The sequence below is a fragment of the Cheilinus undulatus genome, linkage group 13, assembly GCF_018320785.1.
Source record: "Cheilinus undulatus linkage group 13, ASM1832078v1, whole genome shotgun sequence".
Classification (NCBI taxonomy): Eukaryota; Metazoa; Chordata; class Actinopteri; order Labriformes; family Labridae; genus Cheilinus; species Cheilinus undulatus.
Genome location: NC_054877.1, coordinates 34228044 through 34255702, shown reverse-complemented (window position 1 = coordinate 34255702; position 27659 = coordinate 34228044). Strand labels below are relative to the sequence as shown.

Below are 27659 nucleotides of genomic sequence, written 5' to 3'. Positions count from 1 at the left end.
CCTCTGATCACAGGAGTCCAGGAAATCATGTTGAAATCTGGACTATAAACAAGTTCAAGTGTGTTTGCTTTGACAAACATGGAGAAATCACCCCAAAAAGCTGTGTTATACATGAAATGTACCAAACTGGAGTTGAAACACAAGCTTTAATAGAACATTTAAAGTATTATTCAAAAGTAGGAAAACAGTATTTTTCACTTTATCGAACTCTAAATAATTTAAAAGTCACTGAATGTGTTTTCTATGTTGGTAAGTTCACATGGCTTGTAAAAGCATGTATAGAATCTGACTGAAATTCTCATTCATTTCCAGGACTCATTTAAAGATAAATATGAGGCACAATCTTATAAATAAGTCTTTAAAAGCTGTAACTCTTCAGTGTTGTTCCCTGTGTATGTCTGCAATGTTGCTGCTCCATGTGAACAGTGTGGGTGCTAGAGAGTAACAGTGTGATGCCAGAGTCACAGTTTCAGTGTTTACTGCAGATCTCTTAATTTCAGGGGGAATGTCCTCAGCAATCATTAACGTGTCCTGATCTGAAAAGAGCTCTTTGCTCTGCTAAGATTAAACTCCTAACAAATGAGAATGAGATATCTTGTATTTCTTCTCCTTATTGGGCTTCCAGGTGCACTTTATGGTAAGAACGATAAATTATTTCATCAATAAAAAAATCTATAAAACAATCTATTTAATGCCTAAATATCATTTCAGTGTTGTAATTTATTTTCTTCTTTTTTTCCAGCTCAAAGAGCAGCTCAGCCTTGTTCTGCTCCCAGTCTAGATGGTGGTTATTTTGTCCCAGAACAAGAAAGTTATTCTCATGAATCTGAGATTTCTTACACCTGTGACAGTGGACGCAAACTAGTAGTGGAGGGATGGTGGGCAACAAGCACATGTCAGAACGGAGCATGGTCTCATGAGCCACAATGTATAGGTAAGGTGTTCTGGTTTATCTGAATGGGAAAGTCAACAGTGGTGTTTTCATCTCAAACTGCATGTCTCTTTCACATTTTATATTGATTATGTGTCATTGTTAGCAAATGTTGCTCAATTTTACATTGAATCAGTTAGATTTGGTCTCTATCCTCTTGCTGTAATGGTCATCCAAATAATTCCTGAGCACCAAACTGAAAGAAAATTCTACTTGTAATGCTTTAACTGGAACAGATTAAAGTAGCAGGATTGCAGAAATTAACCAACAAAAAGGGTTGGAGGCCGGAGGTCAGACGCGCTTTCACTGTTAACATTAGCTAGAGTTTGCCTGACATCGTTGTACAGTATGAAGTTGGTTTACAGAATGTAGTTATTTGTAAGAACAATTTTTTTTTTTATATGTAACATGTTTCAGACCATCTTTTAACCCAATATCTAACAACTGTAACATTAACAATCAGTTTGAGAAATGTAATAAAATAATAAACATAATATATAAACAATCAAATACAAGAGTAACAGTCAACAGGACATTATCTGAAATATTTGCTTTTAGAAGAGGTATTATTAGAATTCAATCTAATTGAAAAGGATATACAAGATATATATCCACTATAAAAATGTATCATGGAAAATTATAATTGTAAATGAAAAATGCTATGTTGCAGTAGTGTAAGCGTATTGCTAACACATCAAAATCAGAGGCTGTATACAAATGGACCGTGTATTCTGGGCATCTCCAGATGGACAGGAATGAGGCCAAAATAACTGTGTCAGACCCTGATATATTTTGAATTTAGGGCCATTCTGCACAACCGGGATCAGCTGAAGGACCAGACAACACACACAAACATATAACTCGCTGATAAAATGTCACAGATGGTGCACACAAGGACAGATGTCATGGTGTTAATAGCTTTATATTGTATGAAACATCTAAAATCAAAAGATGTCGTTACCAAAAAAGATGATTTGCACACAAAATGTGTAACAGAACAGTCTTTCATAATAGAAACAGTAATAAATATCTTTATCAGATGAAAAAATTAATTCTGGTGTGTATTTCGACTTTGAGTCTGACACATGATCCATTTGTTAGCATAGAGAAGGCGGAGCTTATGGTCTATAGAACTTTTACATCTAACGACCCACAGTCTGTTTTACTCGAGGAATGCTAATGCAAAATAAATACTCCTGTTGACACATTTCCTGGGGTAATCTGTGTAGTCCACGCTTGTGCACTGTAAGTTTAGAAAGCTTGAAATTTCAGTGTTAGATACCTGCAAATCAATTTATGAAACATGAAACAATATTTTCCACGTCAACATTTCACTGAATGGGCCAAAACTTGTCCATGTCAGTCAGGCTATGGTTTAACACCTGATGCTTGCCTTCCAGTACTTCAGTCTTTAGCTGTCCTTGTGTTTTTAGCTGTCTCCTAGCATTTGACATCTTATCTGTGTTTTCTTGGTTTACCTTGCTTGTGGCTCAAGGCTCAATCAATGAGGCTAAGCTAATGCTAGCGGTCTGAAGTAATAAGCTCCTCCTCCACAGATTTTAGGCTGCTATCTTAAACATTCCCTCTTCTGCCCACAGATGAAAAAGCCTGTCTTTCCCTTGAGATACCAAATGGAAAATATAATAAAAGACGAACTGGCTGGTATCGCGATAGAAGCACAATCAGGGTTACATGTGAGGAGGGGTATGAACTGAAAAACCTGCACGCCACAGCCATCTGTTTGAATGGAGCCTGGTCGTCTGTGCCTGTGTGTGAGAGTAAGTCAGACACTTTACACCTTAGCTCTGTAAATGTGTCTGTGTAACATTAAATCAAAGGTTTTTATTCTTGAAACTTACAATAACTACACTGACCTCATTGCCACCTGTTAAAGCAATCGCCCACTGATGATGTGTTTGTTTTTTACAGTCAGTATCAATTCATGCGGTGTACCCCCAAAAATCCCTCATGCGGTCATCATTGGTCAGAGATATCAGAAGGTGTTTCCTGCTGATTCAGAGCTTCAGTATGAATGTCAAGTTGGATACACTGTGGAGAATGCAGGGAGTAAAAAATCCATCATCTGCATTGCTGGAAACTGGACTGAAGGCCCAACATGCAGTAAGTGGAATAAGCGCAGCTTTTGAGCATGAATGCAGTTTCACATCAGTCAAGACTGATACATGTCCTGCTGATAAACATCGGCCACCAGCAAATAATGCAGCATGAACCTTAGCAGTGTCCAATGTATTTCTGTTGCCTCAAATTTAGGAAATGCTTCCACCACCTACAATTCAAAAATTTGTTTTATTAAGGCTGAAAAAGTCACCTGCTGGAAAACTCTAATCTGTTCTCATGGCCAAACACAAGAGAAATGGCATTTTGGGAGTCTTCCACAAAAAGTACGAAAAAACATGCTGGTCAAAGGTCAAAAAGACATTTTCTGATTTTAAACAAGACTACGTAAAAACCTAGTGCATGGCTGACCACAATTATCTGGGATGCCAGTTGAAATGCCTGACTGAATTGTGTGTTCTAGCAGAGTGATTATTTTTTGGGTGTGTAATTGTGCTGTCCCTTATCTCTGTGGGTTGAGAATTGAAGGGTCCTAAAAGTTAAAAACATAAAGCCCTTACAGCATGAAACATCAAACCTGACACACCAGATCAACTCATACGTATATCCAATTCATAAATATATTTGACATTTGCCTGGGAAAGCTCCCAAAAAAAGTTTGGGAAGCGCATGACTTTTCAGAAAATCTTCAGAGGGTGATTGGACAAACGTGCTGTCTGTCACATTCATGACAGGCCAATCAGAGTGGCAAATTGCGTTGTGCGCATGTGCAGAACAGAAGTAGAGCGAAAACATCTCTTCTGTCACAGAAAGCTTTTTGTGTTGCTCTCTGCCCTCGTTTTATTAAAGACACGTTGTCCAGCTCTGACAAAAGTGTCACTGTGGCTAAGTCTGAGCTAATCACTCCACTAGCAGGCATTGTATAAAAGCATTCACACAACAAGAAACCCTATACCCCATCACATACTCATGCTGAAGCAGGTCCTCTGTATGTATGTCTCTGAAAGTATGGTCATTCAGTTACCAACCAGTCAGTCAGTTACATACAGACCCATGTGTTGGGCTGACTTCAGCAGTCACCCAAAAAGGGGATTATTTGCTCCCATGAATGTGCTGCAGAACAAGTGGCATCTCTGAGTTGGTGCTGTTTATACATGTTTTAATCAGCCATTATGCAGTCATTTGGGGAAAAAAACAATGTTTGAAGATGTAAAAAAGGATGAATTACCAAACACTGGTGCTGCTCACACCATTCACAGTTAAGGCTCCTGTATGCTGCATTTATGTTTGAAAATGAATCTATGCAATTTAGATGATACAACTATCACGGCCTACACACTCATGTGCACCTGGGGTAGGCGTAGAAAAATGAATTCAGTAGAGGTCGCTGTCTAACACGGATCACCACAACTCTTTTGTTGCTGCTCCTGTCATCCTTGCTGTCTAGTCATTCTGTAGTAGTCTTTCTCTGTTCCCAGGTGAGCTAATATACAGTACATCATATCTTTGTAGTTACTAACAATTTGACCATCATGAGATTTCCTCAGCAATTTCAGTAAAAGTCAGACATTTTTAATCATCTGTTTTGTTGTTTTGGCTTGAACTTTTGTGTTCAACATTGCCCTAGTGATTAGCTGTGATATTGCAGCATTTTGTCCATGTCTGTAAAGCTTTATTTTGTATATCTGCTCTCTGTCTTACAGGATCTTCTACCACCTCTGGATTTATTGATAGTATACCCACTTTTATACCAGGTAAATCAATCAAATTCTTGGTGTTTCTTGGTATAACTTCACCATTATTATTTTTTTTTTATCTTGCTGACAGCTTAAAGGAAAGTTTAATTAATAAAAGGGGTTCCACAAAGTACCATACTAGGCCCTGTCATATTCAATGATACAAAAGATACAAAAATAGAAGTTGTTGGAGCTATGTTAAATATTAAGACCAGGTCACTGGGCTTCAGACTCAAAACCTAGACTGTAGACATACGTTTTGAGACGGGACTTTAAACAGTCAACGGAGGGGGCAGACTTGATTGAGGGTGGGAGGCTGTTCCACAGTTGAGGGGCTTTTACTGCAAAAGCTTGGTCCCCTCTAAGTTTTATGAATGGAACGAGGGACAGCCAGAAGTCCCATGTCTGTGGATCTGATGGGGCTGGAAGTAGTACAAGGGATGAGGAGGTTGTAAATGTAAGCTGGTGCCAGGCCATTTACAGCTTTAAACACAAACAGAGCAACCTTAAAATCAAACCTGTACTGTATTGGAAGCCAGTGAAGAGAGGGTAAGATTCGGGTGACATAATCCCTTTTTTGAGAGACAGTGAGAAGCCTTGCTGCTGTGTTTTGTACCATTTGCAGTCTGGAGAGGGATGTCTGGCTGATTCCAGAATATGATCCAACCGTGAGGACATGAAAGCATGTATAATTTTTCCTAAATCATTAAAGGAGAGGAATTGGTTTTAATATGGCTATTGTTTTTAAATGAAAGAAATTGTTATTAACCACAGATTTTACTTGGGTTTCAAATGTGAATGCAGAGTCAAATATCACTCCAATATTCTTAGCCTGGGGCTTGATGAAGGTGAAAAATCACTTAAGCTGCTAGATACCAGTTTTATAGCACTGGGGGGGGCCAAAGACAGCGACTTCAGTTTTGCTTTCATTCATTTGTAAAAAACTTTCAGCCATCCAGCATTTGATGTCATCGAGACACTGTGTGAGTGCGTTTAGGTCTGACTGGTTGTTTGGTTGTATGGGGAGATAGAGCTGTGTAATATTATCTAACTAGAAAAGCACTCAGAGAGCGCAAACCTCCGCCATTAGCCCTACTTCCCAACAGTGAAGGATCCTTTATAAAATTCCTGGATCCGTCCCCCTGTGCCCCCCTCCACAGCATTCACTGGTTACTCCCTCCCTGGTGGGGTGGACACGCGGTGAGGCAAAGCATTGGCTTCGCAATGGGTGGACTGTCATGGCAGAAGCATTGCCTACTGGTGCCAACAGATGCACTGACAGTCTCACCCATGGTCTCACTGGATGACTGGAAGTCATGGCAGAGGGTGAATATTCCTCTATTCCTCCCAGCATTGTGAGTATTCTCGCTACAATTCGCCGTCTTTCTCTGTTACACTCCAACTCATATCTCGACCAGACGTGCGTCTTTCAAACTCTATAAACTCCAAAACTTTGAATAGAAACACACCCAAAATGCTGCTGGGATTGAAGTTGCTCATGTCCACCAACTCCTGGCGTAAAGTGGTAACAGTGCAAACCTCCACCATTAGCCCTATCTCCCAATAGTACAGAATCCTTTAAAAAATTCCTGGATCCAGACGATGATCCGGATCAGTCCCAAAATCTAATCAGTTCTTCCTTATGCCATTTCTGACATTTCCTGAAAATTTCATCAAAATCCATCTACAACTTTTTGAGTTATGTTGCTAACAAACTAACAAACAAACTAACAAACTAACAAAACCCACCCAATCATATAACCTATTTGTAATACTATCTAATATTATGAAATATTGTGTTTTTCTATAACTTTACCTAACATCTCATTAGCCAGCCTGCCCCTGATGCCATATTGGAAATGCTATCTCTATCAAACCTTTGCTCTTTCTTGAAACAGGCATTGAGGTGGAACTAATGTGACTGTCCGTTAAATCACCTGGTCCCTGAAATGATGTTTTGCTGTGCTGTGAACATATGTCACTCTACTATGTTCTTTGAAAATGTTAATCAGTCTCTGTTTTGATTTCAGTTGACCAATGTGGAGTCGCTCCAGTTATTCAAAATGGTATTCTTGTGCAAGAACACAGAATGCATTTGAAATACCAGTGTAATGCTTTTTACACACTAGAGGGTCCAGATACTGTGACGTGTTACAGCGATCAAACCTGGTCAGAACTTCCCCAATGCAAAGGTATAATCAAATCAATACAGCTGTTTCTTTTTCATTTTGAATGTTTTCAAAATAGTTATACAAAAACAGAAAATGAGAAAATGTATTTTTTTTTTTCTGTTTGCAGAGGCTTTCTGTGTTCTGGATCTTTCTCTGTATAGTGTTAATGGGCTTCAGGAGACTGGAAAACAGTTTGTGAGGGAAGGAGAGACGAAGGAGTTTGCATGCAATTTGCGACTCTACACAAGCCGTTTTACGTGCACTGATCGGAGAATAACCTACACCAATTGTAAGTGCATGTTTCTTTTTCACATTTTGTCATGAAGCTATTCATTTAAAATTTTGATGTCAGCAGATGTACATGAATATTTGCTTCATGGTTTAAGAATTAAATTCGATCTGTTTCTGTGTAATGGTTTCAAAAATATTACACAGACACACGGAAACAAAGGATGGGAAACTGAACTTAAGTTTTGATTCAATATTTAATAACAGTTTTACTAAAAAAATAAACCTCCATTGTTTACTGTACTTATTTTCCATAAACAGTGCTCTTAGATCTCATAAACAGAACTAAAACTATGTATTTCTTCTTCTAACTGCTACTATTTCAATACACTTTTTCACATGTACTAGCTCAACAATCAGTTTGACTGCTCAATCAAACAAATATCTAATCAGCTAAACAGCCATGAGCGTGTGGGATGGTCTTCTCTGTCCTCATGTAGAAAACTGGCATAGTCTTATTCACAAGAATGTTCTTGGGCTTCTACCTCCATACCTTCTGACCGACATCTGAAGAAATCTGGAACTTAAAATCTCTGATCTCTATCTGTCCACAGGGTCAGAACTGAACTGGGCCAAAAGGCCTTTAAATTTGCTGCTCCCTTTGCCTGGAATGATACAGAAACACCTAAAAATTAGGGAGCTGGTCTCATTGGAAGCTTTTAAGAGGAGTTTGGTTGACATGGAGGCAGTCAGATCTGTCTGCAGATGTTTTGTGTGAGGTGTTTTGATTGTAGTCAATCTTAACAAATACTTGCTGTTTCTCTTTTAGTGTACTGGTGTGACATTTTGTATGACTACTCATTGGTTGTTTGTAACTTTGTTCTGCTGTCTATCTTGGCTAAGACACTCTTGAAAAAGAGATACTTAATGTCAATGAGTTTTTTTCTCCTGGTTAAATAAAGATTAAATAAACGATTAATAAAAATGGGGATTAATAAGGAATGTTAAGTAATGTTAAGGATTTGCATATCCTTATCCTTTTCAAACCAGGTGGAAAAGCTTTTAAGGTCATTCCCACAGGCTGTTGGCTATGAATTTGCTTTTCTAGCTTCTCAGAGTTTCTCCTCTAAGCCACTCTGATGGCCTTCGTTAGTGGGTTTCTGGCCTGTTTGTACAGGAGCTGGTCCCCACTTCTGTAGGCCTCCACTATGGCTCAGCATTGGTGTGAGCCAGGGCTGTCACTCTGAAGTCAAAATGTTGACATTTATTCAAACCAGGGGGTAAAGATCATATTCTAACTGTAATGAGCTGCTCAACATCAGGGCACCATTAAGCCTGAGCTAGCTTGCCCTTCAGCCAGCAGAGGGGGCTCTCAGTGTCACTTTACCATTGTGTGCCCTCTTGACCTCAGCAAATAATGACTATGTTGCAGTAAGTTTTACAAAGATGGAGGGTGTGGATAGCAGAGGAATGAGCAGACAATAATGATTTGATTCATAAAAGTCTGCATGCACAGTTTTTTTTTAAAACACCCATGTAATGACATGCCTCTCATGTGCTGCTGTTTTGTTTTGTTGTTTTTAGGCTGTAATTCAAGGGATCACCATTATGTAAGTATCAGTCTGTCATTAACCTCCCAAAGAATCACATGATAACTCATTTATTTATTCTGTCAGATTCGGGTTACATTTTTAAAGATCATGTTCTATGTTTCAAGTTCAATAATACTCTGGTAAAATAACTCATTGTGTTCTAATCAGGGATACTGTCTGAAGTGGAACTGATGGTGGACTGCCAACAAAATATGAAGATGGAAGCTTAAGAAAAACCTACATCAGAAAAGAAGCTCTAAAACACACATGATGACACATTTATCACTTTTCTAAACCAGATTTTTTCCTGTTTTGTTTAAAATCAATGAGATTTTGACAGTCTGCTCTTTCCTTACGATAGAAACTCTAAACGCAGTTTTAACATGAATCATACAAAATAAAGTTTACGCGCCCCTCTGTTATCTTTAATGTCTTCATTTTTTTCTGAAACTATCCTTGCAAAAAATATCAATCTATAAAAAAATGGATTCCTCTCTTTTGGAAAAGCTTGAGATGCCATCAATGTTGGGTAAATAGGCACAAATGATAAAAAGGCTGCATTCAAACAGCCCCAATAGTAGCCCTACTGTTACACAGCAACCGGGAGCGCTTGTTTGACACAGTCAATAGGGGTACTGATTAGAAACAGCCAATAGGCATTTTTAAAAGGCATTGGAAGAGACATACAGAACTATTTGAAGAACTTGCAGGCTTAGCTTTCCAAGGGTGAAAAAAAAAAGAAAGAGCTGAATACATTTGGCAACAGGAAAATGAAATAGCGGATCAATGGGCTGAAAAAAATCTCTGATAAAAGATCATGTTGACCAGAGTGTGTTTTTTGGAAAACCTAAAGAAAAATTAGAGTCTGTTGAGTCTCCTTGACAGTTGGTGGGTCACAGCTTACAGGTAGGTCCAAACTCACTGTGTCTGCGGCACATATTTGGAGCTCACAACTGAAAAGATCTGCCCGACACAACTCCTCAAAGAAGCCAGACCATCTTTCCTTGATATCTGACTCCTCTACCATGCCATTAAGTGCCTTTGCTGCAGAACAACATGGACAGGATAGAGCTGCCTTGAGAATTTGTGTGGCCCGGAACGCTGGACGGGTGTTACTTGTGCAAAGTGGCCCTCTACCAGGGGTGTAAATCACCGGTTTCATACAGATACGACATGATATTGGTATTTTTGTTTTCAGATATCACAAAATCTGCCACAATACGATCAATACCAGGCAATTTTATGCACAAATTTCAAACAGTTTCTACAATCAAATTACTGACGGGTCTCTGTATTTAATAAAAACATTTCTTTAACAAAAAGAAAAGAGACCTGAGTTTCACTACAATAACATTTTTTAATGTTGTAAATGTCTCATTTCTTTAAACTAAGACCCCTGATTACCTTTAAATTAGGAACATAACTACAAACATCTATGTTGAACATGTTTTTGCACTACCTCAACCATAACAAGTAGTGTTTTTTATCTGTGAATGATCTCATACGGTGGTTGTATGCAGATAAAGATGTAGACGTAAAAAGCAAACTAAGGAGAAAGGCCCGTCCTGCAATGGCGTCTGTCTGAAATATGTCCACACAGCCGAGACAGGAGAGGATATCCTCTTTCCCTCAGCTGCACAACTTTAAACCACTGCTGCTAGTTAGCTCGCTTGCAGCTAGCCTGTTGCTATTGCTAAGTACAGCTACATCTATCACTACCGCTGTCTTCTGATGTTTATCAACCAGCACTATGTCAGGATGACTAGCCATCATTATCTTGTTATTCTGGATCTAGAAGTCCCACAGGATCTTTGCTCACTTGTTCTCGACCACTTTAGGAGGCGTCTTCCATCTTAAACTGAGGTGTGCCCTGTAATTAGCATCAAACTTGTAATCAGTCAGTCTGCCTATTTAAAGGGTGAAAAGTAGTCACTGGGCCACAGTGTTGGACAAAGTCTCACTTAGCAGACTTTGGGAAAAAAAAGTAATCAGCTGACTTCAGAGAAAAAGTAGTGAGAGGATCTATAGAAATGTAGTGGTGTAAAAGTATTTGCCCATCAAATGTAGTGTAACAAAAGTAAAAAGTCAAAACTTGACTAAAGAACAAACACTCAAAAACTTCACTGTCCACCACTGCTGTGCACCACATACACCATGGGCCAAAATATCTGTGGACAGGTGCAGAAGTCTCATTGGTATTACGAGCAAGTGAAAATGCACGGCTTCTACCCCATCAACCACTGCCTTTAGTCCCAAGATGCTTACATTGTGTTGAAATAAACATCCGTGGTAAACATACTTCTGTCCCAACTTTTTTGAAACAAGTTGCCAACATCAACTTCAGGCATTGAGTATATTTTCTGTCACCACCACTAATATTACTACTACTATTAATAATGATGATGATAATAAGGGGAAGAAAAAGAACAACTGTATTATTTTTGTTATTATTATTATTAATAGTAGTAATAGTATGACAATAATATCAATAATTATGATAATGAGAATTAAGTTAAACAGTTTGACCATAAAAAATCCCATCTTTGTGCTATATTGATCGATTTGATCTCTGGCTGGAAACAGTATCTTAGATTTTTGTGTGACATTTTTCAGGGAAATAAAAAAGCAGTATTTCTGAAAAAAAAAAAATATGATGCAAGATATTTTCAAAATTGGGAAAATGACTAAAATTGGAGAAAAAAGTTGAACAGTAAATGAAGCAAGGCCTGTCCACATTATTGATCTGTGTACTTTGTTCACAGTCGTAGGAACAGAGGTTGAGCAACATGATTGTGCAAAATGTGGCTGATGTGTCTTTAGTAAGCTCATTTGTGTACTTTTGTTGAATTTCCGAGCAACATTATGAGGACAGTGGCTCAGTGCAATGTTTACTGTTTCTTAATATGTTTGGGAAAATCCCGCAACAATGATTAACCAGTCCACTTGTGAACTGAGTTTTTAGCTGTGATTGGTTTCTGTGTTTTATTCCTTCACAAAATGTGTGTGAGATATCTACTATGTTTTCTCCTGGGTTTGCTTCCTGGAGTGCTTTATGGTAAGAACATTAGATTTTATTAATAAGAAACACTTTGATCATTTAGCCCATTTTTAATGTGCACTTTTGCTGTTTCAGCTCAAAGTGCTGCTCAGTCCTGTTCTGCTCCCAACCTGGATGGGGGCTACTTTGTCCCAGAGCAAGCCGCATATTCCCATGACACAACACTGACATATGCCTGTGATAGAGGACGCAAACCTGCCGCAGAGGGGTGGTGGGCTACGAGCACATGTCAAAATGGAAAATGGTTGCCTGAACCCCAATGTATAGGTAAGATTTTTTTTAATTAATCTGCTGGAAAAAGTTCAGAAAACTCTGAAGTGGCATTTGGTAATAAATGAACATTCTGCTCAGGAATAGCACAATTGTCTGTACATAGGAGAACGGCTTGCGTTTGTCAATTCAAACAAAGGAAAATATTTACCATTTTGCAAAAAAAACAATAAGCCAGCATCAAAATGTCATTTTGAACTTAAAAAATAAAGACAAAAGGAGTGATTCACTGCTGACAAATTATCTGCCAAAATTGCAAATATTTTGTATCATTGTATATTTCTGACAATAAAATATTACTGATAAAACCCACTGATAAAATAGGCATTTTGACCCCCCTAACGAGACTACACCTCCCAAAACAGTAGGTGGCGTGGTGGTATGTGGCCTGTCATTAAGCCCCATAGAGGAAGAGCATGGCTTAACTAGTCTTCTCATGTGGGAGCTCATCAGTGTTTCAGGAGTATAACATGATTGTGTTTGTAGAACATGCTCCTCAACGATCCCAAAGGGAGGAAAAACTCCTTCACTTTTAACACACCAGGTCTTACAAGTCACATGAGTCATCATCCTTACAAAGAACTATTAACGGTATACAAAGCAGAAGTAGCTGCTAGCAATAGCTGCCAGCATTAGGACCAATGTGAAAGATAATACAGATAGAGGGCCGATTTAGCGGGCATTTGAAACTGCAGAAAGTTTGTCAAGAGACAGCTGGAAGGCAAATCTATTTCTGACATAATCAGTCTTGATTTCCAGATCCACAGCTACTTTTTAGACGTAGTCCTTTCTGCTCTGGTTTCATTCAGTCTGATCAACATATCAGTGACATCAGTTTAACCACGGACAACAGGATTAAGGATTCACTCTAGTTTCTGCTTCCCTTTGTTAAAACTTGTTGGTGTATATTTTGAATTTCTATGAAAAACAACAGCTCTCTTTAAGTTTTAAGATCTAAGATTTAAGATGGTGGATCGGAAACTACTTCTGGTTCAAGCAAATCCCTTACAGTCTCTTATAGACCGAGGACCGATCTATAAGAGACCTGGGATCCGGCTACAGAAACAGCTTGTTCTGAGAAGGGCTGAAACAGATGGGTTTTTAGACATACAAAAAACCAATACTTGAGTGTTTTTTCAGCAATAAACTTCACAAGCATTTTTGGGGACCTCTGAGACCAATATAAACTTGTCTTAAAAGGATAAAATATGTCCCCTTTAACAAACAGAAGCCTCCGTACTGTGTGGAAGAACCATACACAGCCACAACATCCTTCTCATGCTGGTCACCAGCCTGGTCACACACTGCTGTGGGATGGCATCCCATTCTTCAAACTGTATTTGTTGCAAGTCAGCCAATTCTGATGATCAGAAAAATGTAGTTCTGACAAATTTGAAAAATAAAATCAGGAGGTGGGAAAATACTTTTCTACAGCACTCTATGAATAATAATAAAAGTCATCTTTAAATGTCATTTGGTTAATTCCCTAGACGCAAATGGCTGCCTTCCTTTGACAATCCCACATGGAGAATACACAGAAGACTCTGATGGCTGGTTTAAGGAGGGGGAAAAAGAAAGAGTAAAATGTAATGAGGGATTTTATCTGAAAAACTGGGATGCCACAGCTGTTTGCTTGAATGGAACCTGGACTTCTGTGCCCATCTGTGAGAGTAAGTTCATTCCTCCATTAAGCCCACAAGAGAATAATATCAGTGACTAAATCTAAGACTGGTTTCAGCAGCTGCAACAACCAGTCATCTGTCCATTTCTGTCTGTTCCTGTTAACAACCATTATTATCTTGTTTACAGAGAGTATCACTGCATGTGGGGAACCTCCTAAAATCCCACATGCTGTGATTGTTGGTCAGAAATATAAGGAGGTGTTTGCTGCAGATTCAAATGTGCAGTATGAATGTGAAGAGGGATACACCGTAGAAGGAGAAGAAAGCAAAAAAACAATCATCTGCATATCTGGAAACTGGACTGAAGGCCCAACATGTAAGTGGAATAGATGCTGACATTTAAAAAATTAAAAGCACCACAGAATTCATTATTAGTGCAATATACCTGCAAAACTGTCAGACTAACTTTTAAACTACTACTTATGTTGTTTCTGAGTGTAGTACCCAGCCCTTTACCTGGATCATTAATTCAATATTAAAAGTAACTCTGCATGACCAGTCAAATTCACAATATTTGATAGATATTTGTGTCTTTTATATGTATATTAAACAATAAACTCACCAGATATCTGCATTTTGATAAAGTTTTAAATCAAAGTTTTAATTAACTTTCCTGGATGCCACCATGTTTTAGTCCACACTGCGCCCTGGGTAGTGTGACGTCACGAGGCTTCAGTGGTCCTCTGCCGTACCATTTCTATGCATTAGTAAACCAATCAAATCTGTATATCGTGAGCAGGGGTGGACTGGCCATCTGGCAGTCCATCTGGCAGTCCAGTCCACTAAATTTTTCCTTTTTTTTTTTTTTTTTAATTATTATTTTGACATGGCCTACCTATGTGGGGCGCTGAAAGTTTCTTCATTTTCTAAATTCCCTCCAATTGGGCCTGCCAGCCGCTCATCATTGGCTACAGAGGGCTAGCAGTGTGTTGACACATATTATTGGTCCATTGTTTGTCATTGTCAATAAATCATGGGCTGACAGGCTCAGAGAGCCCTAACAGTGCTGTCAATCACTACACGAGCCAGGCTGGGGCGGGACCTCATAGGCGGGACGGGCAAACCACTGACTTTGCTAATTAGCCAGGTAAAATCAAAATGAACAGGAAGAAAAAACACCCGGATGGCGCTGAGAAACAGCAGACCAATAGCTAAAATCTCTTGAGGTTGAGGCTGCTAAATGTGCAAAACTGGCAGACCTATTTAATGCCGTTGTCACCACCCAAGCAGCAGCGAGTGCTGCTGCGCCAGGAGACGAGTGAGGAGGGGGTCAGACTCAGCAGCAGGAGCTGGTGGCGATAAAGTCCGTGATCGCAGTGTTAATTTTGTTGACTAATTATTTTCGTTATAGTTTTCATTAATAGCCTTTTTTCCCCTGACGAAAACGAGACAGTAACCAATAAAAGAAAGTGCACATGGACAAAAACTAAAACTAAATTATTTGACATTTTAGTCAACAAATAAAAACGAGACGAAAAAGCTTGACAGAGACTTTATCTAATCAGATCTAATTTTGTCATGTAGAAAGTAGGGGCAAGTTAGGCATATATCCAATCACAGCTATTTTGGCTGTGTGGAAAGGAGGGAGGAGATACGGGGGGAGCCAATCACAACTGCTTTTGCAGTGTGGTGGCGGGGTAAGTTGGGGAGAGATCCAATCAGTCGACTAAATCTACTGTAAACTTCGTTAACTAAAACGTTGGGAAGTTTCGTCAACTAAAACTAGACTAAAACTCAAACAATTTAGATGACTAAATTATGACTAAAACTAAAATATATTTTTGGCAAAAGACTATAAGTAAAACTAAATTAAAAAGTGCAGTCAAAATTAACACTGCGTGATCGGCGATGATGAGCGAGTGGAGGCAGACATGGTAAGTAATGTTAGCCTGGGGCTGGCTAGGCTTCATTTTTGAGACATGTCCAAAACAAAGGAAAAAACGCTTTTACATTGAATGTGATGTTACCTTTATTGATAAAGTCATTTCTTCATGCAATGCTTTACCTGCAAAGTGGCCATGAAGCTTTCTGAGAACAGAGTGTAGTATTTAGTCCGTTCTTACTCTTGTTAATGGAGAAAATACATTTACAACCATTCAGTAAAGTATCCAGTTACATAAAAGAGGAAAAAAAAACATGAACTGTTTTGAATGTAAAGACTAAAACATTAGTTTTGCCTGATGATTTTGAATTATTAAGGGTCAAACACCAAAAAAGTATAATGGCTGCACAGAAAATGTTTATAAAGGTACACATATTTTTATCTGGTGTACAAGACAAGGAGAAGTAGGATAGGTTGTCCAATTTGAGGCTTCAATAAAAGTACTCAGGCTATTGTAAAACTCTCAAATATATTTTTTTCTCAGTTGTTTTGGTGCATTTCTCTGATCAGAATTAAAAGTCTCATAACTGTTAGTTCAACCTCCACAACATTGAGTCATTTGTGCACATCATAGCAGCAGTTTGTCATTTCTTCTAACAAACTGCAAATGCTTTTGGGCATGCATTAATTGCTTTCATACAATTCTCTGCTGTTTTGTAACATTATCATTTGCTTATGTCATGTCAGTCAAAATGAACTATACTTATGAATGCTAAATAGTCGTTTCCTATAAAACTAATAGTCCTCATTTAGTTGCTTGAGTCATTACATACAACAGGGTATCTGCAGGTTTCAGCAAGTCAAATTTAAGACTTTTTAAGACCTTTTTTAATGCCACTTTGAATGAAATTTAAGACCGAAAACACTATAAATACAGGCGATGGTTGGGGGATCCCGCTGTATTACAACCCAAGCATAGCATGTGTGTCACTCATTCAAGTTTACTTTTTGTCTGTTTATTGAACATAAAGTGATACTCAGTGCTCTCTGGTTCAATAGCTGTATGTACGAGTGCAGTTTAACTGCATGTTTCCAACCAAGTATACAAAAAAATAGGGATGCGCCAAAATGAAAATTCTTGGCCGAAAACCGAAACACCAAAAGAAATTATTATGCCAGTTATTAGTACCATTGCATTTATGGCTATGACTGTGTACTAACCTCACTAAAATCAAATGCAATTGCAAAAATTAATATTAATGCTTCAAACAATAAATCAGTTACAAAATTATGTAAATATTTATTAAGCACTGACATTCTAACAATGCACAAAATAAAATAAAATAAAATACAAAATAAAATGTTTAACTTGACCGCACTCATATATACATTAAATCAGTGGTTCTCAACCTTTTATCAATCCTGTACCCCCTGTGAAGTATTTTTACCCACTAAACAGCACAAAGCTTTTTAGCCAAAAAGAAAGACATTAAAGAGTGCTGTGACAGCCGTCTGATTTATCAAACTTTGTAACTGATAAACACTTTCAAATTACAAATATAAGATCTTTTTTTCATACATTTCACATGTTGAAAATGTATGACTAAATTCATGGCAAATCTTCTCATCTCTAAATGTGGGAATTCAAGTTAATGTAGCTATTGAAAACAGTGACTGGAAAGGCTTTAAACCCAGAAGTGTGTAAAACTCTGCTCAGCTGCAGTGGTCTCTCTGGAACAATTTGGAAATTAAAACTGAGCTAGAAAGGACTGAAGACCTGTAAATAATAAACAAAATATATAAAAAGACTTCGCTCTTCTCAAATTGAAATCATGAACTTAGTTATAGATCAGAATTTCTACACAAAAAATAAATCATAAACCTTTTTATGAATGGAGTGATTGTGAATGCAGTGATTGACAGGCATGTGCCAGTGTGGGTCAAACCATTCTGCCATGGGGGAGACTCAGAGGGTTTTAGGGTGAATAAATGTAAGAGCCTACAAAATATAAACTCCAGTTTATAAAGTTAAGGTCCTTACACTCTAGACGCAATTTTTTCATGCATATTATTTACACAAAATATTTACATTTCGAACCTGTAGCCAGTCAGAGCAAGCTTCCACACCTGCAACATCATATCGCAGCACGACATTGCTGCGAATATTTAAGTAGCGGATTTACATTCAAATAGACATGTCAGGCTGCCTGTTGCCTGTCTCCCTCTCTACCAGGCTAAAAAAAAACAGGCAAAAACACAAGCACTGATACAGACAGATATGAGGAGATTTCAAACATCAGGTGGTGCTGGAGAGGAGGACGTTTTTGTTCCTCTGTCTGCCTTAAAAAACGGCACCACCACCACCATGTGCGCTCGTCTGAGCGAAACTCACACAGCTGGAGCTGTTTCTAAAATAATGGGACTTCAGTGAAATATTTACCAACACAGTCTCCTCTGACCTCAGACAAACGACTTATAAAAGCTCCAGATCAACCAGCTAATGACTCCTCTGAACAGCCTGGAACACAAACAGGTGAGTCAGTCTGTGCGCTGTGGAGAGAGTTAACTCCTCTCACCACGAGCCTCAGCTGGGCCCTTATCACTCTTATTGATCATATTTGACATAGAATGAATGAAAAGTCAGTCCCTCCTCTTACAAACTTGGCTGGCACAGTGAATGAAACAGTCAAACAAAACGGCGCTGACGTCCTAACTGTGCGCACAGAATGAAGGACAGCGAGGGACAAACCTCATTTTATCTTCCACTCCAATAAATATCACTGTTTATCAGAGGACAGAGAAAACACATCGCAGACGTTTGCAGCACGAATGTGATTTGAGAATGTAATATACTCGCAACATCGTGTCGCTCCTGACGTGCAAAGAAAGGCGCCATTTTTCTTATATAGCCGGCATGTATTTTAAAATTTCGCGTAACCCCTAGAGTGCCTTCACGTACGCGTACCCCTAATTGAGAACCACTGATCCAAGTACGTGCTGGCCGCGGTTTTTGCTTGCGTCATCACAACATCGTGTTTTGGCTTTGTTGTTTCGGAGATAAAAAAAATCTTTCGCCTACAAAAAAATATACAAAAATACAAAATATACAAAGAAATAAAGTACATTCAGTCAAACAGTAGTGTGCAACTGGAAACATCTAACCAAAAAAACTACTGGACCTGCTGAACAAACACGCATGTCATGATGAGACTCAGTTCTGTGGCCTTAACCTCCAGTTCCCCAATCTGTCTGTGAATAGCTGTGTGCGTCTGGGTGGGTGGGGCGAGCAAGAGCGAGCGCGAGAGTGAGAGAGCGGTAGACCACTCTCCCCTGTGCGTTCTGACTACAGTCGGGGCGCCGAAGCAGGAAAGGTTTAAAAATAAGAGAAAAAAAAAAAAACCATTAAATAGTCCTGCCCCAACAAATTTAAGACCTTTTGAGTAATGTATTTAAAACCAGCATATAACATTTTTAATGAAATGAAGACTTTTTAAGGCCTTAATTTTTGGTTACATGAATTTAAGACACTTTTTAAGACTTTTTAAGGATGCACAGACACCCTGTACAAAAATGTTCAACTAGTTGTCAAAATCTGTCAAGCAAATTTTATACATTTCTTTATCACTTTTTTTTCCGGACAATGTTGTCTAAATTCAACAGTTCCAATGGATTATAATATTTGTTGTGCACAGCTCTATCCAAAGGCTGTATTTTTCTTTTGCACAATGCTGTGAAGAAATTAAAATTGCAAAGAGCATTATGCAGTAAAAATGTGAATCGTATGTATTCAGTGTCTTGTACTCAGTTACCCAATTAAATGCAGTAATTTGTCATTTTTACTGAAGTTTTCAAATGGCTGGGCAAATAGTGCTGTCTTGAGCATTTTCAGGTAGTGTCACAAAGATCTGACTTTTGTTGCATTGGAAAACACTAGAAAAGTGTCAGAATGAAAACATGACAAAGCCATTTGACTATCTTGTTCATAAATCATGGTGTCAGGACTTTTGTTTATCAAACGCACACTTTCGTTGACATGAAAACTTGCTTTTGAGGAATGACCTCTCCATTTCGAGCATGTGACCTGCTTTTGCAGGTTATCATTGAGGTTCTGCGGCTTGTACTAATTGTTTTTAGAAATGCACCAGCTGTTGTGCAAATGTTAAAAGTGATGTGAGAAATTTGTCGCACATTATTAGCTTGATAAGCGGGGTTCACATTAGCTAAATGTGTGCTTGTTTGGTTTGTGTGTGGAAGGGGGGTCTGGTTGGCGGTGCGGGTGGAGGCCGCATAGAGTGACAGGCAGGTCTTAGCTCCTCCTCCCAGCCCGCCCACAATGAGGCATTTTTTGAATTTTGAGTGCAGAGGCACTGCAGCCAAAACCTGGGGGCTTAGTTACACTTTAACTAAGGGTTCTTCCTGTTAGTCTGGTCTCACCCCTAGTCATGACATAACTTCTGTTGTGATTTGACACTATAATGAACAAAGATTGATTGACTGATTCCTATAGCTGTCAATTTTCTTCCTTGATTTCGTAGTTATGCGCTTCATTTGTTAACCGCTATCGAGAAATATGACTCTCCTTTGTAGTTTGCACAAGAGAAGACGCTCTGAGATTTGTGGACGTCTACGTGGTGTCTGCTGATAATGTAATGGGCTGGTCTGGACAGAACATGCCAGGGCTGAATTTTTGTCCCAGTCCACCCCTGGCTTCTGGTACCCACATACTCAGCTCTGCTGCTCATCCCACAAATGCATGTTCCTAGCAAATGTATGAAATAATCAACGTAATAGAAAGTTTGTTACATTTTGTGCTAAGTTTATATATAATGCACCAAAAATGTAAACCTTGATCTTGATCTTTCAGGTGTGAAAAGACCCTTTGTTGCTGCACTCATAGCTCTTGGTATAACATGGTTCATAATTTTGAACACTGTCATTCTTGCCCATCATCACTTCTGAGAGACTCTGCCTCTCTAGAATGCTCCTTTTACACCCAGTGCCCCAGCCTTTTGGAAATGGGGTTGTATTTTTTTAGTGTTTGGTTGTCATTGTGATTTCAAAAGCTTCCTGACCGTTTACACAGGATAAAATCTCCTGAATTTCGTGAATCTGCCTGCAGAACTGTCAACAGCTCACAGGAGCTCTAAAACACTACTGAGTTACAATGGAAGAAAACACAATTTACTGACATTTCAAAACAGCAGTAGTCATTTTATTTTTACTGATAGAACTGCTGATTAGTGTTGCACCTGGCATTTAATGCTGGGTCGGCCACGTTTGTTTACGTTTCATTTCAAACTGGTAAACAAGAAAACTGGGGCGTTCCGGAATGTTGGACTCAGACATACTGTGACATCATCAAAGCCAAATGGCTCTGATGTCACTCCTCAAATGTCTATATATACCAGCCAAACCACAAACACTGCAGAGTTAGAGTTACAGAGCAGATCAGAGATCATTGATCAGCAAGACGTATTCAAACTTTTTGATTTCTAGACTTTTCTTCAAACACAGAAAATGTCTGAAAACACGGAGACTAGTTCAGTGAGTTGGGGAGATCTGATGGAGATGGAGGATGAGAAAATGCTCAATACAACGCCTGAGACTGGCAGCGATCAGATCCACGCTGAAGAAGTCGCAACAGAGGAGCAAGACAATGCTCCTCAAGAAAGTGAGGAAGGAGGTCCCAGGCAGATCCACAATCACTGCCGGGGACCCCCTCGTCCACGCTACCCCTACCACGGACCCCCACGACCACCATATCCCCACCGTGGACCCCCTCCACCACCGCACTGCAGACCCCCACATCAGCCGTACAGGGGTCCTCCTGGTCCACCACACCATGGACCCCCTCATCAACCACACGGACCCCCTCGCCAACCAACCCAGGGCCATGATCGCCCTCCTTGGATGAAGGACATAGAGAGTCTAAAGAGTAAGCTCAGAGACCGGACCGGCAAACTCAAAGAGGTCTCCCTTGAGCTAAAAGACGTGTCCTCCAAGCTGGAAGAGGAGAAAGAGAAAAATGCCAAATTAGAGACTGAGAATGGAAAAAATGAGAAAAGGATCAATGATCTACTTGAAGCGGTGAAGGCGGAGAATAGCAGGAGGCTGGAGGGTGAAAAACAGATCAGGATGCTGAAGGAACAGCTGAAGCACCTGAATCCATCCTTCACTGAGGTGAACTTCGGCCTTTATCCTTACAAGACCAAAGAGGAGCTCATCGGTGTCATTGAAGCTCAGAATAAAAAGCTCCAGGACAAAGCCTCAGGGGTTTCACTCCAAGACAAGACCCTGAGAACTCAGAAAGAAGTCCTGGAGCAGGAGAGCAAGACACTGAAAGCTCAGAGAGAGGTCCAGGAGCGGGAGAACAAGACTCTGAGAGCTCAGAGAGAGGTCCAGGAGCGGGAGAACAAGACTCTGAGAGCTCAGAAAGAGGTTCTGGAGCGGGAGACCGGGACCCTGAGAGCTCAGAAGGAGGTCCTGGAGCAGAAGAACAAGACCCTGCCAGAAGAGCTCTCCAAAAAAGAAGCCAGCACTGTCATGCAGCTGAAAGTTTTAAAGGGTCAGCTGCAGGAACAGCATGCTACAATAAAGGCTAAGGAAGAGGCCCAACAGGACATGGAGAGAGAGATTACAGACCTCAGAAAGCAGCTGGAAATTTACATGTGGGATGAAAGTGCGGCGCCTCCCACTCAGGACAAGGAGGAAGTGAGGTTTGATGAGGATGGAGAGTCATACTTGGTTGAAAAACCTCCAAAGGGGGCCACTGAACCAAAGACCAGCTCACGTCCAGCCTCCAGAGCACCAAAGGAAGAATCAGTCCATCCTGGAAAAATACAAGAGCTCTTGGATCTTGTGTCTGCTCAGAATGATCGATTGAAGGCTGAAGTGTTGAGGTCTGACTCCATGCAGAGAGAGGCTCAGGAGGTCCAACAGAGGCTGACGGCTCAGATAGACTCTCTCAAGAAGGAGATATGGGTCTTCCGGAGAGAAGCCTCTAGAAAGGACACCGATACCTCCCTGCAGATAGAGGCCTTGACCAATCAGCTGCAGCTACAGGTCAGCCACGGCCGTGACCTGGAATGCAAACTTCAGGCTGAGAAAGACACTGTCCAGGTCCTGCAGAGAGAAATTGAATACGCGAGGGACCTCAATGCATCTCAGACCAGTCATCTGCAGGCTGAAACGTTGAGGGCTGACACTCTGAAAAACCAACTACAGGGTGTCAGGCTTCAGCTCTCAGAGGCGGAGGACAGGAACCTGATGTTGCAGCAGAAGATGAACGAGGAGGCCTCCAACAGAGACGCGGTCAATGAGCAGCTGGAGAGCCTGGAGAACGAGCTGGAAGTGAAGACGTCCTGCTGCATCGTCCTGCAGACAGAAGTGGACGAGTTAATAAGAGAGGCGGGGGAAAACGTCTCATCCTGGAGGAAGTTCAAGAAGGCCCTCACTCCATTATATCGGCGCCAGTTCAAGATGGAGAAGAGGCAGCAGAGAGTGGCCACACTCAGCTCTCTCTGTCCTCCAGATCCACAAAGGCTGCCTGGGCAGCACAGTGGGCCACAGGAAGTCCTGATGGATAGGAGGTAGCTTTCTGCTTTCTGTCTGTCAGGGCGATACATGGTCCACTGTGTCTGTGAAGGGTTTTCTCCGGGAGCTCCGGTTTGCCAATAAAAAAAATAAAAATAGAATTAAAAAAAAAAGAAATAGAAAAGAAAATATTTGTCTACAAATTGAATAAAAATGTTTTAAAGTGAATAAATTCTTATAACAGACTTCCTGTACTGTACTGACAACTGTAGGGTGTAAAGTGTCCATATATACTGTGATTTTCATCAATGTAATATCCACCTTACACCATAGAAAAGGGCTTCACTTATTACTTGGATGAGGACAGTGGCCCATGATGTCCATATTACAAACAAACAAACCTAGCATGCTTAGACTTTCCAGCGAGTGCATGGCTAGAAACCCTCATATGGATAGATACATTAATGACAGGCACAAAAAGTTGTAAAAGGGGATTAAGAGGGACAGAAAAAGTGTTAAAGTGACAAAAATTAGTGAAATGGGATTTAAAAGTGGAAAAATGTGCATTAAACAATCAAAATTAGGTTAACTGGGGCAGACAAATAGGCGGAAATTGGCAGAAATGGGTTAAACTGGTCAAAGGGGGCATATCAAACAGTGCAATGTGGTTAAAATGGGCAAAAATGGGTGTTAAATGCAAAAAAAGGGGTTGATAGTGGCAATAATTGGTCAACAGAGGCAATAATATACAGAAAGTTGTGAGAACTGGTTTAAAAGTGACAAAATAGACAGTAAAAAGTGTTGTAAAGGATTAAAAATTTAAATGAATGGGTTTAGAGTAGCAAGAATTTGTTAAAACTGGCAAAAAATGTTGGTTAAAAAGGGATAAAAATGTGTTAAAATGGAGTAAAGTGGCAAAAAATGGGTTCAAATTATGCAAAATTGATTTAGTGGCAAATTATAGTAACGAAACTGGGTGAGAAAAAAATCATTTTAACCCCTTAATGCCTGAAAACATAAATAACAGACAGAAAATTCTATTTTTTTGGAACTGAAATGTTCATTTAACTTTCTACTAAAATTTAAAAAAAAATCAAATTTTCCCCAAAAATTTTACACATATATATTTTTAGTATCTCATTTCATTCATTACATGTTTTTGGTAACTGATAATCCACTTGAGGGCATTTTTATCATTTATGAGATTGTATTTATAAGTGTTTTTGAGTAATTTATTGAGCATATTCATTAGATAGAAGTATCATAAAAGTATGTATCAAATTTGCGACAGCAGGCGTTAAGGGGTTAAAAGTATTCTCAGTTTATGAAGGCATCTGGCGACCCCCTCTTAGTGTTTTGCAACCCCCAATGGGGTCCCGACCCCCAGCTTGAGAACCACTGCTCTAGGACAATGCTGTGCATAAATGGGGGATAAAGAGGAGAGCTTTCTGGTGCCCAGCCAAACTGAGGGCCCATGGAGCTCAGCAAAGCCATGGTCCACTGTAAAGTTAAGCTGTGATATCCATAACTTATATCTAATCTGAATAATAACCACTCTTATCAAAGGAACAAATATCTTTATTCATTTGTACGTTAAGTAAATAGCCCTACTTAAAAATGTAAAATCCTTTTGTCAAAAAAAGAATGAAAATGGTTTAAAAATTGCTAAAATGGGTTAATCATAGCAAAAAATGTTGGAAAAGGTGGTGAAGCTGAATTAAAAGAGTGGCAGAAATTGGTTAAAGTTGCAAAAATGGGCATAAATAGTGGTAAAAGGGAGTTAAAATGTGGCTGAAATGGCTTTAAATTGGCAAAAATGTGTGGAAATTTGGTGAAATGGGATTAAACATTGATAGAAACTGGCAAAAAAGGGTTAACTGAGAAAGAGAAAAGCAGGTAGATAGTGGACGAAATTGGTTACACTACAAAAAATTATGCATATCACATGGTGAAATGTGGTTAAAATGGGAAAAATGGGTGTAAACAGTGGTTAATAGTTGTGATAATGGGTCAACAGATGCAACATTAGGCTTAAGTGGCAATAATTGGTTTAGAAGTGGCAAAAACAGGCAGAAAAAAAGTGGTGGAAAGAGTTTAAGACTGACAAAAATAGGTGATAAATGGCAAAAATGTCTTAAAATTGATGGGAAAAATGATGAAAAGGGGTTAAAAATTTGACAAAACTGGTCTAAAGAGGAAACAGTATTTTAAAGTATTTAAAAAACATCCTTAGTTTTTTGGGGGCATCTGGAGACCCCTTCTCAGTGTCTCACGACCCCCAAGAGGGTCCCGACCCCAAGGTTAAGAACCATTGGAAAAGACTGGTAAAGTGTCATAATGAAAACATGACAAAGCCATTTGACTATCTTGTTCATAAATCATGGTGTCAGGACTTTTTTTATCAAACACTCACTTTCGTTGACATGAATACTTGCTTTGGAGGAATGAATTTGCGGGTTATCAATGAGGTTCTGCAGTTTGTACTAATTGTTTTCAGAAATGCACCAGCTGTTGTGCAAATGTTAAAAGTGATGTGAGAAATTTGTCGCTCGTTATTAGCTCGTTAAGCGGGGATCGCATTAGCTAAATGTGTGCTTGTTTGGTTTGTGTGTGGAAGGGGGGTCTGGTTGGCAGTGCAGGTGGAGGCCGCATAGAGTGACAGGCAGGTCTTAGCTCCTCCTCCCAGCCCGCCCACAATGAGGCATTTTTTGAATTTTGAGTGCAGAGGCACTGCAGCCAAAACCTGGGGGCTTAGTTACACTTTAACTAAGGGTTCTTCCTGTTAGTCTGGTCACACCCCTAGTCATGACATAACTTCTGTTGTGATTTGACACTATAATGGATAAAGATTGATTGACTGATTGCTATAGCTGCCAATTTTAGTCCTTGATTTTGTTGTTATGTGCTTCATTTTTTAACCGCTATCAAGAAATATGACTCTCCTTTGTAGTTTGCACAAGAGAAGACGCTGCGAGATTTGTGGACTTCTACATGGTGTCCACGAATAATGTAGTGGGCTGGTCTGGACAGAAAATGCCAGGGCTGAATTTTTGTCCCAGTCCACCCCTGATCATGAGCATGATCGCGCTGTTAGTGAAGAGAAATTTATGAAGACCTAACTCTCAGTGTAAATCAAAGGGAAAATAGTCATACAGGCAAAAAGACAGTGAGTGGTGCTGATATTATTTTTTATTCTGGAATCTCCCAAAAATCTATTTCTCATCTCCAACTCATTCAAAACTCAGCAGCCAGACTCTTTACAAACTCCAACAGACAAGACCATATCACCCCCATTCTCGCATCTCTCCACTGGCTACCGGTCAAGTATAGGATTGATTTTAAACATTTACTTTTTACTTTTAAAGCTTTAAACGGACTCGCCCCAACATACATCACAGACTCACTAACACCCTACGAGCCTAGCCGCTGTCTTCGTTCCTCAGGTAGCAGCCTCCTTTGTGTTCCGCCAACTCACCTTGTCACTAAGGGGGACAGAGCATTTTCTGTAAGAGCTCCACAACTATGGAACTCCCTACCTGAGGAACTGAGGCTGGCTAATTCCTTGCTCTCTTTTAAATCACTCCTTAAAACCTACTTTTACAGACAGGCTTTTTTATAGTAAATCTGTTTTGATAGTTTTACCCCCCTTGTGTATTGTGCTAATACTTTTATTGTTTGATTATCTGTTTAGACTCTGTCACCGATTTATAGTTTCCTGTTTATTTTCTTTTTGTCTGTATGACCTGACATATTTAATCTCATGCTGCTAACACTGTGCTCCTGTGCTTCATGTCTTTAATGTTCTTATTTAATTATACCTTATGTTGTTTTTTAATTGGTGTTTTATTTGATTTTATGATGTAAAGCACCTTGTAACAGTGTTTTGAAAGGTGCTATATAATTATTATTACTATTATTATTATTAGTGCCTGCTAAGAACGACAGTGAGAGCCTACCTGGGTGAGCAGTAAGTCCAGGTTGTTGACACCAGTATAGCTCCAAGTACCACTATTCACGCCTGGTCTGGTCCTCATCATCTCCCAATGTCTCAGTGAACACCTGAACACTTTGTTCTGTAAATGCAAATAAACACAGAGCCCCATTCACCATCAAAAGGCTTTAAAAATAGGAAATAATGGCGACATACTGCAAACACGAGCAGTGCGCTAACACAGTTTTGTTTTTTTTCCGTTTTATGTAGCTTGTAGAAACAGTACAAAGACATCCGTGGATAAAATAGCAGGCAATATTTTGTGAATGAAACTAACGAGGTAAGTCCTTCCTGTTAATATCTCTGGATGACCGGATAAAAAAAAAAAAAATGCAGATCCACTGTTTCTGTTTAGGCTCCAAGTAACCTGGTTAATGTCTTCAATATTAGAATTTAGCCAAAATAGCCTGGTCCAATGGTTAAAGCTCTGTTTCTACATGCTTAATACCGTGTCTAATGATGCAGCTGCTTACCTGTGTAACAGAAGTGAAAATAACCTGCTTTTAGCTTTTTAAACCATTTTCAGTAAATTTTTTAAGAGTTTTGAATTTAATGGCAGAACCTTCATT

At 39.5% G+C, this 27659-nt stretch overlaps 2 protein-coding genes across 2 annotated transcripts in view; both read left to right on the top strand.

Moving 5' to 3' along the window:
* The first annotated feature begins 478 nt into the window (after window positions 1-478).
* LOC121519561 (complement factor H-related protein 1-like) lies at window positions 479-9156 on the top strand. Its single transcript, XM_041802308.1, has 9 exons — window positions 479-637; window positions 743-934; window positions 2530-2709; window positions 2861-3052; window positions 4711-4761; window positions 6774-6935; window positions 7042-7203; window positions 8727-8752; window positions 8903-9156. Exons 1-9 carry the CDS (start codon window positions 580-582, stop codon window positions 8924-8926), a joined length of 1047 nt encoding a protein of 348 aa, XP_041658242.1. The 5' UTR covers window positions 479-579; the 3' UTR covers window positions 8927-9156.
* A 2472-nt stretch (window positions 9157-11628) lies between these two features.
* The window catches only part of LOC121519814 (complement factor H-like), a 23142-nt gene continuing 7111 nt past the window's right edge, over window positions 11629-27659 (top strand). Inside the window, exons 1-4 of the mRNA XM_041802792.1 lie at window positions 11629-11789; window positions 11868-12059; window positions 13553-13732; window positions 13872-14060. Of these exons, the coding sequence (XP_041658726.1) occupies window positions 11732-11789; window positions 11868-12059; window positions 13553-13732; window positions 13872-14060 (619 nt within the window). The 5' untranslated portion in view covers window positions 11629-11731. The remainder of the gene's footprint in view (window positions 11790-11867; window positions 12060-13552; window positions 13733-13871; window positions 14061-27659) is intronic.